Here is a 12,818-nt window from a genome sequence, read left to right on the forward strand (position 1 = left end):
CTGGCTTGCCAGTCGCACGTCGCGAGCCTCGCCGCATTGCCAACCAAAATCATGGCATGAAGGAACAGGACATGCTGCGTCTGGTCCAAGCCTTCATAATTTCGAGAATAACGTACGTCGCTCCCTACGCCACCCTCTTGGCAACAGAACGCCGGAAGATTGACACCATCATACGCAAGGCCTACAAACAAGCCCTCGCACTTCCTACCAGCACTTCTACCGCTCGTCTGATGGCTCTGGGAGTACATAACACCCTAGACGAACTTACGGAAGCGCACCTGAATGCCCAAAAAGCGCGACTAAGTACTACGCCCACAGGACGCCAAGTACTCTCGAACGTGGGGCTCATGTCGCCAACGGAAGCAGATACTGCGGTAGACATACCCTGGGATATAAGATCCAAGCTAAATGTTCCCCCACTTCCAAGAAACATGAGCCCCCAGCATCACGAAGGCAGAAGAACGGCCAGGGCGCTGGCCCTCGAAAGACAATACGGCGACTCGAGTACGACAGTCTTCACCGACGCAGCGGACTACGCGCGTGCAAACACTAAAACAGCGGTCGTCGCCACCCCCACTTCTCTCATTACAAGTGTCACCCTTCGTAAGTCCACCATCCTCGAAGCAGAAGAAGTTGCCCTTGCACTAGCCATAACGCAGACCCAAGCCACGACCATCATTACGGACTCACAAGCGGCGTGTCGAACGTACACGGCTGGGAGAATTTCTAAGGTAGCTGCACGAATTATAACCCAGAACCCCCCCAAGAGAACAGTCAAGATTATCTGGACACCTGCTCACTCGTCTCTTCGCGGTAATCAAGCGGCGCACGCTTACGCCCGAGAACTTGCTCGCCGGGCACCGCAAGAAGATGATGAGAGGACCCGTCACTCACTCATCACATACAGCGACATCACCCAACACTACATGCTCACACGACGCACCTTCCCGCCGCCGGCCGACCAGCTAACAAAAGAACAACAAGTCACCCTTCGACGGCTTCAAACCAACACATTTCCACACCCCACGCGGCTACACACCATCCACCCCACATTATACTACCCCCTGTGCAAATACTGCGGCAGCCAAGCTACGCTATACCATATGGTTTGGGCCTGCCAGTCAAACCCAGACATTGATCCAATCCCTAATGCAACTCACGAGCAGTGGGAGAGTGAGCTTGCCAGCTCAGACCTGAGTAAGCAGCTTTGGCTCGCTGAAAGGGCGAAGACGGCAGGCCGCACCAACGTAGTCCTGGAATGAGGACCCCGACCACGATCCCGCTCGACTTCACTGTTAACTCTTTCGTTACCACGCCTATTCAAATCGATCACCGGTGATCGATGATTTATATTGCCTATTTCGACATGTTGTAGTCGTTTCTCGTACACCTAATGCAGCCAGTGATTAGTCTAGCCATTGCCCTTTTAGAATCAGTTTAAATTTTCCCGCTCCGGCGACATTGAGATTTTTGGCGGCGTTTTTTGCGAGCTGAGGTGCGCGTGTTTTTGACGAAGGGGGCGTGGCTGCTGCACTTGAGAAAAAAGGATGCACGTCGTGGTTAGGCTGCATTACCATATTTTTTTTGTCAAAAGGCTCCTGGCAAGTCAAATACCAAATAATGGGGTCAGCTTTGTAATCAGACAGCGTTGAGAGGTGATAATTACTTGAAAATGGCCACAGCTATTCACTAATGATCTTTGGTTCGGACAAAGGGCAGCTTTATTCTCCCAAAGCTCATTTCTGATGGTCCCACGCATGTCTAGCAAGTGTGCCTGACATTTTCAACCAGTTTCCAGCAGTTTCGGTTTCGTTTTCGCATTGCGAAATTCATATTTAGCGCTACTACGCAGTTACCCAACTACAAGCTCATTTGCCATGGCGCCTCCGTTGCCCGCTACTGCTCCTCAAAACAAGCATGCCGCTCGCGCTTCCACTTTATCTATGCCATGCTTCTGCGATAAGAGCTTCCGCTGAAAGTAAAACGATAACACCAAGTCGTCGGGTATCAGTTCAGACGAGGAGAACGCTTCCAATTGGCCTTGAACACCGCCAGCTGTTCACCGGCCAGTTTCGGTTTCATACGAGGGTATTTCCGGAAGTCTAGTGTCGCTTCTTAGTAGTACTTTCTATTCTGACAAAGTCTCCAACAGCCTTGTATTTGTTTCTTGTCGAAATTGTTAGGTGGCGCTGTAATGTAGTAGGCTCGTAGTGCTGAACTCGCTTCACAGCCCGACGGCGGCTTGGTGAGAGCTTGCTGGGCATGATTCTAGCACATCGTACCTTATTCCTGCAAGCAGGGCTACCATAGTGAGTCAGAACATGATAATAAACCGCAAATGAAAGTTCTGACTGATGAGCGATCATCAGAACGTCAACAAGCATCCACCAAAGAGTTTGGTTCTCAACTGCAAGTGTATTTTTTCACATCGCTTGCTTGCCTTCAATACTGTGCCGGTCATAATCATTGACAAGTTGTTTTTACATCACGTGGAGGCTAATTTGGGCCTTTAATAATGTCAAACCACCAGATTTCTTCTAGAGAAATATCCAAAATAGCAAAACTTGAAATAGAGGTTGGGCTTCACCACATGGCATGGGCACCACGTGGGCTAACATTTTCTTTTATATCTGACAAATTGTACTGCGCAACTCAATTTTTTTTCTAGGACGGGTTTTTGAAATGTCTACCTACAAAATGTATATTCTAAATTTTTTCTAGTACACGTGGTTTATTATACACAACTTACTTTTTTCTTTTTTCTTCGACGCGCGGACAAAAATTTCGAATTTGATAATTTTTTTCGGAATAATTATTTAGGAAAACATTAATAAAACTGGTGTCGTTGGAAAGCGCGTGGAATAATCTGCATTGTATCTCACTGCAATGTGTGCCTAACCAATATGTATAGCACAAAAAAATGTTTTGTTAGACCCTTCAAAATTGGTCAATTTCCCGCGGTAACGAAAGAGTTAATAAAGTTTGTTCCTCCTCCTCCTCCTCCGACCAGCGCACGACCGGTCCTGAACGACCATCGTAACGACCAATCGCATGCCAATCGCGTACTCTCGCAGTGCATGTCTCGCGTATAACCACGCTTTCCGCACGCCTCCACAAAAGTGCCCACGCCCTCACGCATGCAGAGATATTCCCAGGCCGGTTGGGTTCCGCTAACGGTATTTTATGCCAGATGTACTATTGTGGCTGCGGCGCACATAAAACAACAGACAACTTGGAATGAAATTTTTTACCGGCTACCGTGGCCCAGTGGTTAGGACTTTGGGTGTCACTGAAGTTACTGAGCACAAGGTCGGGGGGCCTGAATCAGGGTGGCATTGTTGGATGCGAAAGGAAAGAAAATCCCCCGTGTTCGTGATTTCGGCGCACGTTAAAAAAGTCTTCTCACTCAAGCCCTCCTCTACGCTGGGCTTCATAGCCCAGGCGCCGTGTCGGCACGCAAAACGCTAATCAAGCACAAGGTTGTTGAAGTTTTCAGGCAGTACGGCGAGCAAGTCGCATGCAGCAAACTAATCTCACAACAACATAGATGAGAAGTTCCGCGAACCCGACGACCGCCCTTCCTAGTGAATTGCAGGTGTTAGACAGCAAGCAAATATATTCCCCAGAAAGCGAGACGCCGCGTGTCGTGGTCTAATTAAAAACGGTCATGTTGCACCACGTGAGCTTCCGTATGAAAAAAAAAAAGACTTTCCAACACTCCCCGAACATTGGCTCTTGAAACAACCGTCAAAAATTGTATTTTAGTTGCACGATAACTAGAATTTAACCCGAGACAAACATCTTTGCGAGCAGTAATTTTTGAATTCTCGATTTGTATTTAGCACTAAAATGAGAGCACTTTTATTTTATGGGCGAAGCTGGAATCACAGTTTGTGTAATGTATCTCTCCGACAGCTGGGTGACATATCGTGGGCAGCTCTGAAAATCACAACAGCCCCTGTGGCACCTGCTGTGGAATTTGTGTAGTTACAATTATTCCCTTATTAAAGATGCTCATTCCACACCACTGCCATTTCTGTCTTGTGGCTTACCTGGGCGGCACAGCTGTGCGTCTAAGCACATCGAAATTAGCAAGACCGACAGTGGACTGTGTTATAAGAACCTCCCCATTTTAAAGGTCAGCTAGAAGATAAGGGGCGTAGAGCAAGAATGGCAGCTTGGCTCACGTTGAGCGTTCGTAAAAGTTGCTGCCACCCAAAGTAGCCGACAAGGTCGCCGTTTTGCGAAGGCTTCCCGGGATTAAAACTTGATAGTGAGTTTCGCTGTTGCTTTTGTATGGCTATAGTACGTCTCACTATCTCGCGATGTCCCTAAAGAAATGCGTAGCTATTTGTTATCTTTACAGGCTAGCCCATACGGCGAGCCTTCATTTTGCACCGAGACCGACTGGGTTTCGCAAATGCTAAGGACATGGTGGCACCCTAGCTTCATCCTATTAATTCTAGAAATATTATTACTGCAGTGCTTGGCACACATTTCAAATATGCACGTCTAGGCGGGCGTTTGCGTGAGCATACCCGTGCGGATTCAAAAGCGGGACAGTGACTGTGTTTCTCATTCCGATTTTCGTGTGAGTGAGTAGTCAAGGAAATGGCTCTTAATATCATGATGCGCCCTACCAACATTCCGCTCCTCACTGCGCAAGTGAAGACAGGGGTGAAAGGTCACTCTTCCAGGCCAGAACAAAAATAATGATGGTCCTGGTTTCTCCCTTCTTGATGCTTGTGAGGAGAATGATGAAACACCGCGTTCTTTCGTGAGGACTAATATGCAGTGCCTCTGACCGTCGGCAACACCAATGGACCGCGCTTCGCCGTTCCTTACGTAAAACACCGGCGCAACGCTTGCAGTACAGCGCGTCCGAATCACATAGAGCCATGGAGCATACATCGTTTCTCTTTTCCTTTTTTGTGCTTTGATTGCAGCATATTTGTGAAAGCATTGGTGTGGCGACAAAACACGTATTTCGTGTGGGCGCTGCCGGTTGAGTAGACGTAGCTGGTATGCCCTCTGACAACAGCCTTTACTGCGCGAAGCCGTCTAGTACTTCTAACGGGGAACCACTGTTACGTAGTTCTGCTGCAAAACAGTTCCCGTAAATGGTGAAATAGCAGCCGTGTCGGATTAGCTTTTGTTCTTATTTTTATATTTTTACCATTCGTAACTGTATACGAGCCAAGCTTTCTGAAATCTTCCCAATAGCGGCCTATTGTGATCTAACTACATGGTCGGACGCGGCTCCTACTGCGGAATGTACGGCATAGTTTTTTTCAGGTTGTAAGCGTATTTTACCAAAGCGAGCACCCAATGTCCAGTCCTGCTGCGTGAATCACATGGCTCGTGAGGTGCGCTGCTCATGCCCCTTGGCGGGTCTGCTTCGCCGCAACGCCCTACGATTATGGGCCCCGCGGCAAATGTTACAAGTTCGCCGAATTGGTGAGGGGAAGCGAGTGAGTTGGCTCCGAAAATGAACCGCCCGCTCTGGCATTACGTAATCGGAGCATGACATTTCGCAAGGCCGCAGTGCCGATCACACTGAGGCCAAAGTTAGTCATTTGGCTGAATAAATGGTCGTACGAAAGAGTTATAAAACATATATGGGAGGTTGGCGTACTTACTTCGCAATCGCGGCCAGACCAGCGATGTTCGCCCACTAGTCATCATTCCCGCTGTGGCACTCCATCGAAAACTAGCCCGGACTAGGGACCATGAATAATACCCGTGCAACGGTTTACTTATGTGAAGTTGGTATGACGAAAGTGTTCAACGAGAATATGCTCAGTTAAGACTGCCAGCGCTTAATTTTACACGGGATATGTTTTGACACCTGCCTTTGATTAAAAGAAGAATCGGGGAAACACAGATAAATGCTAAAAATTTCCCGGCGTTTTACGGGGCCCAGGCTCCAACGGACATTTACTGCATAAAAAAAAACATCGCCACAGTACTTCACGTAATTAATCATGAATCGGTAATAACGCTTTAAATTCTGATTTTCACCTGCTACTTCAAAGGAGTTTAATGAAGCTCATCTAAGTGCGAAAGGCCCTCATTATAGTTTGTCCGAAGAAGAACAGTTCTGTTTCGACCATTACGCTTCATCTTCTAAGTCTCGAATTGCTGGAAAATAATTTCGGCACCTTCCCTTACATTCTTCTGTCATGGGTAATAGCGACAACACGAGCCAGTGAAATTACAGCGATGACAAGCAAGGCACGTTAAAGCAACGGGCGGAAGCCACACACCGCGCTCGACAAAGGCAAGCGATCTCTTGCCCCGTGTCGCGTGATTAAAAAAACCGCAGCGCAAAACAGCTCGGCGAAGAGAAGACATGCGCTGTCGGCTGTGCTTATTTTTGCTTTGCGTGCATTCTCGCTAATGAGCAGCCACCTTCCACCCGTGTGTGTCAAACCCGTACTCACCACGGGAAAGCGAAAGCTGCGGGCGTTTTTACTTGGGGCCCATATATATATATATATATATATATATATATATATATATATATATATATATATATATATATATATATATATATATATATATATATATATATATATATATATATATATATATATATATATATATATATATATATATATATATATATATATATATATATATATATATATATATATATATATATATATATATATATATATTGTTTGAGAAGAAACGAGCCGAGAACCATCGCAATACTAGACTCGTTTTATTTCCTTTGCAGCAACGAGTTACTAAAAGTTAGCATTTGCAAATTGCGAATTCGCGGTATTACACGCGCAAGTTGCAACACCTGGGCTCTGAGGTGCTCCGAACTTACGCCACCTGAGGCTCTTCAACGGGCCCCAAGGTTACCGACACAGCCTGGCGGGCTTAACTCCATGGGGAAAACGGCGGTCGGCCTAGCGTGCAAACCGTGGCTTCATGCGTAATAGCAGAATACCTCGGCAACTACGGTGGAAAAGGTTGTTATTGCAAAAAATTATTTACGGTATGTCTGAAGATTGCCCAAGCTATCGTGGTGGTTACGCACTTGCATCTATCAAGAGGAAACGATATGGAGGAAAATACCTCTCCAGCTTGTTCCTCTTTTTCTTGTCAATAGGGAAACAGCGCTATTATACATTCTAATTGACTGGTTGTGGGGGTTTAACGCACCGATGCAACGCAGGCGATGAGGCGCGCCGTAGTGGAGGGCTCCAGATTAATTTTGACGACCTGGGGATCTTTAACGTGCGCCGAGATCTCGTACACACGGGCGTTTTTGCTTTTCGCCTCCATAAAAAAAGCGGCCGCCGCGACCGGGAATCTATTATACAAGCTAGAGTAATACCGTGGTTCAGCTTCACCACAACGCACTTGATTGAGGAGTCTATTCAGCCAACAAATAAATTTCGACGAATGACGTTGTCAAGCATATGATTTGGCTCAAACGTTCAGTCTGCGCAGTGGCACCACGTAATTCAAGCACGGCGTTGTTCATTGCGCAATGCCACAGCGCAGATCACATTTTTGGGTTAAATGGTGGCACATTGCGGTAATTCCCCGAATTCGCTTTGTCTGTGGCATGAATTCGTCACTCGAGTGCATTGCGGTGAAGCGGAACCACGATTCCATTGCCATAGAGTGCAGTGTGCATATATACAACCTGAGCGCGATGCATGGAGCAGCGGGCGGAGCGTTACAGTGACTTGAAGTTGACATCATAATATAGCAACGTAAGAAGGCACGATAATTTTGTTTACAGTACTAAATAGATAAACAAAACATTTTGGGATGAAAGCTCTGCAGTATTCCAGTATTCCCTTCTCAGTATTCCGCTATAATTTTTCCAAAAATGTGGAACTCACCCTACTACATGTATAGTGCGCTATGATAACACTTCTTCTTACTGAAACAGTAACATTATTCACGAGGGTGCTGGTTTGGACCTGTTGGTAGAACATGATAATGAATTGAAGCGCTAGAGCAACAGGACAAGCGAGTCGACGCGCACAAAGTCAAGTAACGTTATCTTCGCTGCTACATTAACAACGACGTAAAGAATATCACTGTTTCAGTAGATTTTTTTTATTGATATTTAAACTTCACCCATTAGAAGTTCACTGAAAAAAAAATATCGATTTGAAATTTCACCCCAACCTATCACCAATCAGTGTGCCATATCTCGCTTTTTTGTTAAGAAATCGTTACAAAAAAGCAAGTAACTAGGGAAAACTTTTTCACAGCTGTCCACTCACTATTTTTATTGCAAAAACCCGACACGGTTCCATTGAAACACTGCAATTTTCTTCCCCAGAACGTTTGTACATAGTGCAAACCTTTCAGAAACTTTCACAACTATTTCACAACTAAACGTAACACACTCATTGAAGTAACTACATGTGATGTTTCCAAAACATCGCCAACATACTTTGTAGAACTCTAATTGTTATATAATTCGACGGAAAACTTTGTTGCCCACAGAGTTACGACTCGTGGTTTCTATTCGTGTGGAAGCTAGTGTAACACATTTTAAAGGAACCATTACGACAAAGTGCAACTCGTTTTGTTTTATAGAACTAGTCATTCGCAACGACGGTGCTTTATTTTAACAGTGAGGTAAAACCGAAGATCATTATACTCACGCTGGACCTTGAGGAAGACCCTGTTGGACTCGGCGGTCCCCTCGGCATTAGCAGCCACGCACGAGTAGTGTCCCGAGTTATCGCCTTGGACGCCTCGGAGGGCCAGAGACTGGTTGCTGACGATGAAATTTGTAAGCCGTGAAGCGAGCTCGTGTCCCTCGAATCGCCAGGAGACCTCGACGAGCCGCGGGTTGGCGTCCACTTCACACTCGAAGTAAACGTCGGTGCCCTGAACGATACTGGATCGATTCACGCGGTTTCCCCACGCCAGGCTCACCTGGGGCTTGTCTGCGAGAGAAAGTGAGAGCGACATTCCTCTCAGTCAAAGTCGGTGGATTCGAGCAGTGCAACTTAGACGGCATGGTCAGTTTCTCACTACGTTCCAGGAAAAAAGAAACGAAATAGTGGGCAAGGGAAGTACGAGGCCAATGCTTGGCTTTGCTGCGAGAGGGTTTCTATGAAATACAGAGATATATATATTTTTTAATTTCCCGTGGTTGAACGTAGTTGCATAAAGTCTGTCGAGCGAGCACTCGGCTTTCGTGACAGGAGCGCGCAGTGAACACGCACACAATAGTATACAGCAAGACAAAACACAGGCGCTGCTTGGCGCAGTCGGTGCTGGAGGCGGGAATGCGCAGTCGACTGAGATGCAGCCAACGCCTCCTTGTATCATTTTCTAATGGCACGTGCACTTACTCTATTCTCCCTGTCAACCTCTCCGCATCCCTCCCCTTGAAACGAATGAGCGATAACACGCTGTCACACCGCAACCGCATGATGCGCTGGCTTGACTTTGGCTGAGCTTAAATGTAGGATTGACGCTACAAAGCATAGACGGAACGAGTCGTTTTCTGGGTTTGTACCTTGAGTGATAGAGCCTTCGCTCCTAACACCGGTGGCGTGAATTGATGAATGATCTTCCAGACTGGTGCGCTTCACAACCTACGTACAGCGTCGTCGCGCTAAAAACCAATATGTGATTCTTACTTCTTCTGAACAATGTTGTAACTACAACATAATTACATCCATAACACGTTTCTTTCGGCAGGCCACCTTAAAGGCGTTTGCAGCAAGACAAGAAAGATAGTGATTCAAGTGTCTTTAATTATTGGAGAGCGAAAGTAAAGTACAAAGGGAAGGAAAAAGAAAAAAAAATTACGGGGATGTATAGAACGTTCAAATAATGCGAAGGCGAAAGCCTAGTTGATGATGATAATGATGGTTGGATGTTTATGGCGCAAGGCCAACTACGCCAAACATCGCCAAAACGGAAAGCCTAGTTGAACCTTTTCTGGATCTGCGGTTGAACTTTCTGTTGAACTTTCATGTTTCTCTTGTCGGGCAGCTACCGTAGCTTCATCCGTAGTCGCTTCCTCCCGGCGGAAGTTACGACGACTCTAGCCTCTTGCGCCGTTCCTTAAAAACCGAGATCTAATGCTTCCGTGTTACTAATTGAGCGTTGGTAATCAAGAGTAAGAACTGTAGGGTTATTCGTCTCTATGCTGGCTTGCTCTTGATTTATAATTTCAGAGGCTACAGTTCATTTTTAAAGCAAAGCTTTTAAAGCAAAGCTTTTTACCTGTACTCCCCAAGGGTTCTTTCGCGACCGTTGGCGTTAACAGAAAACTCCCGCGAAGAAATAAAAGAACTTAATGGCACCGCCAGGAATCGAACATGAAACTAATAGAGTAACAGAGCCAAAGCCCGTTGTCTTACCGATTTAGCTACGAGCCCATGCGGGGACAGGGAAGACAAGTGGTGCACTCACCTAACACATCTACGGGTTTAATCCCTGCATTCTCGCTGAATGCCACGCGATAGAGATTAAAGGAAGCTCACATCAACTCATGGCAGCTCATCTAGTACGCCAATGTGCTAAAGCCTGTGGCTTCCAGTGTTCACGTAAAAAATCTCAGCTCCTTGTTGTCCACCCTCACGCCAAACGACAACTCAAGGGACACATTCAAATACTCCTTGATGGTCAGGCCATCACTCCAAGCCCCAGCATCAAGATACTGGGCCTACATCTTCAGGCCAACACCAAGAGTGACGAATCCTCGCAGCGCCTCGAACACAGCATCAATAAAATCATACGCATGATCAGGCGAGTTGCCACGAGGAAGCGAGGCCTCAAGGAATCTGATACCTTTCGATTAGTTCAAGCTTTTGTCCTCTATAGAATCACTTACGCCAACCCCCTGTCTTCTTCTCGGAAAGGAGGACATAAAGATGCTTTATATAATGATTAGAAAGGCGGTTGAGCAAGCCATTGGTCTTCCCATGAGTGCGTCCACAGAGAGGCTGCTTAGCACGTGGCTCTACTACACGGTGGAAGAGCTGATAGAGGGCCATCTTTCTATCCAGACGCTCCGAAGGAGCAGAACTGCGGTGGGTCACCACATCCTTCACCAGATTGGCTGGGCAGCACATAATGTCACCCAGCTTGATGTACTCATGGAGCTTTGGCGACAAGAACTAAGGATGCTCCCTTTGCTTAGAAATATGGACCCCTCACACTAGTAGGGTCACCGACAACCACGGGCTCAAGTGCTCAACACCACCCTCGGTGGGGATCATGCAGTTATCTACACAGACGCCTCCCAACATCGAGGGCAGCAGTACGCCATCATCATAGCCACCTCTAGAACCAACCTCCTTTCTTGTGCCTCACTCAAGAACGAAGACTTGACGGCAGCAGAAGAGGCAGCCATCACCTTGGCTCTCACTCAACCAGGGGTTCATAAGGTAGTCACCGATTCCCAATAAGCCTACCGGAATTACCAGTCGGGTTTGGTGTCCCGACCTGCAATGCGTGGGCTAAAAATCCGTTCCCCAAATGGTCCCATTCACCTCATCTGGACACCCGCTTACGCTTCCATGAAGGGCAACGAATATGCCCACCAAGCCTGCACTTTTACCCCCCGTGCTATGGAGCTGCGCTAGGGCAGTCACCCGCTTGTCTGGTTAAGGGACATAACCCAGCATTATCGCCTCCTGAAACAGACCCTACCTTCGCCTTACCGTGAACTTTCCATAGAACAACAAACTACCCTTCGGCTTATACAATCCGGCTCCTTCCCACACCCGATGCGCCTTCACCTAATGTACCCGAATCGCTACAACGCTGAATGTAAATTTTGTACAGAGGTAGGAACACTCTCGTACAGAGGTACAGAGGTAGAGAGGTAGAGAGAGGTAGAGGTACAAAGGTACAGAGGTAGGAACGATCTCGTCGCCTCCGTCCGCGATGGCAGAGACTTAGAAGTGCGATAGTCTAACACCGGGTTTGAGCTTTATTTTATAAAAAAAAGAGTTTCCCCTATGTGCTACACCAATACAACTCAACCAACCACCGTTCATGCATAATGCATTAATTTAACTTTACCAAGAATATCTCTTTGAAGTAATAGAGGGTGTGGTTAGGTGCATTTCATTTTCTCCCTGGCATCATTATATGTAAAGCGACGTGAGTGAATTTAAGTGACGTGGCATGGGTAATCGTTGTGGGTGACGTTTACAGCTTTGCTTTCCAACCACATTCACGGGGTGGATTGGCGCTAATGTTTTTAACTTTCTAGAGAAACCCATTATTGAGAATGAGCCCGAATAGCAAAGGGTTGAAGACCAAAGGGTTGAAGCATCAAGCTGGAAAAAACAGAACCTTGTACTAGCACCATGTTCTGAACTTTCATACCAAAATCAGCAATGTTCGATGGCCGAGAGCCCGTTCGCAACAGTCTATATTGCACAGAAAAGCAAGCATTCAAACTGATGTGAGCTAAACGATGACAGAAATGTTTCCGAAGGTTTTGAAGTTGTTTCTTTTTTTGTTTGAAAACTTATACCCAATAAAAAAACATTCCAAACGTATTACCACGGGCGAAGGCTTTTTTCTCTCAACAAACATTAATTAAAAAATACCTCTTATGTCCGAAATGATCTTGTTCAATTTGGTCAAAACGGGAAGCATTTATACGCGTGGGAAGGCGTCATTAAGGATATTCGCATCTGCGGTCACGCATTGCGGAAGCGCGTTTTTAAAGAGAAGTCTCGTTAGCCACAAGGCGGTATCGTTAGCGTGAGCTTTGCCGAATTCCCGGAACGTTGGACCGACTTTAGACAAACTCTTTGGGCACATGATGCATGCGCACTACACACAAAGGCACTTTA

At 46.5% G+C, this 12,818-nt stretch overlaps 1 protein-coding gene across 1 annotated transcript in view; it reads right to left on the reverse strand.

The window, feature by feature from the left end:
* Positions 1 to 12,818, reverse strand: part of LOC144155117 (protein turtle homolog A-like) — a 325,730-nt gene that overhangs the window by 41,077 nt on the left and 271,835 nt on the right. The window contains exon 6 of the mRNA XM_077686370.1: positions 8,646 to 8,933. Within this exon, the coding sequence (XP_077542496.1) occupies positions 8,646 to 8,933 (288 nt within the window). The remainder of the gene's footprint in view (positions 1 to 8,645; positions 8,934 to 12,818) is intronic.

This window comes from Haemaphysalis longicornis, unplaced genomic scaffold (genome assembly GCF_048455015.1).
Source record: "Haemaphysalis longicornis isolate Haplotype H1 unplaced genomic scaffold, Haemaphysalis longicornis Haplotype H1 scaffold_1, whole genome shotgun sequence".
NCBI classification, from domain to species: domain Eukaryota; kingdom Metazoa; phylum Arthropoda; class Arachnida; order Ixodida; family Ixodidae; genus Haemaphysalis; species Haemaphysalis longicornis.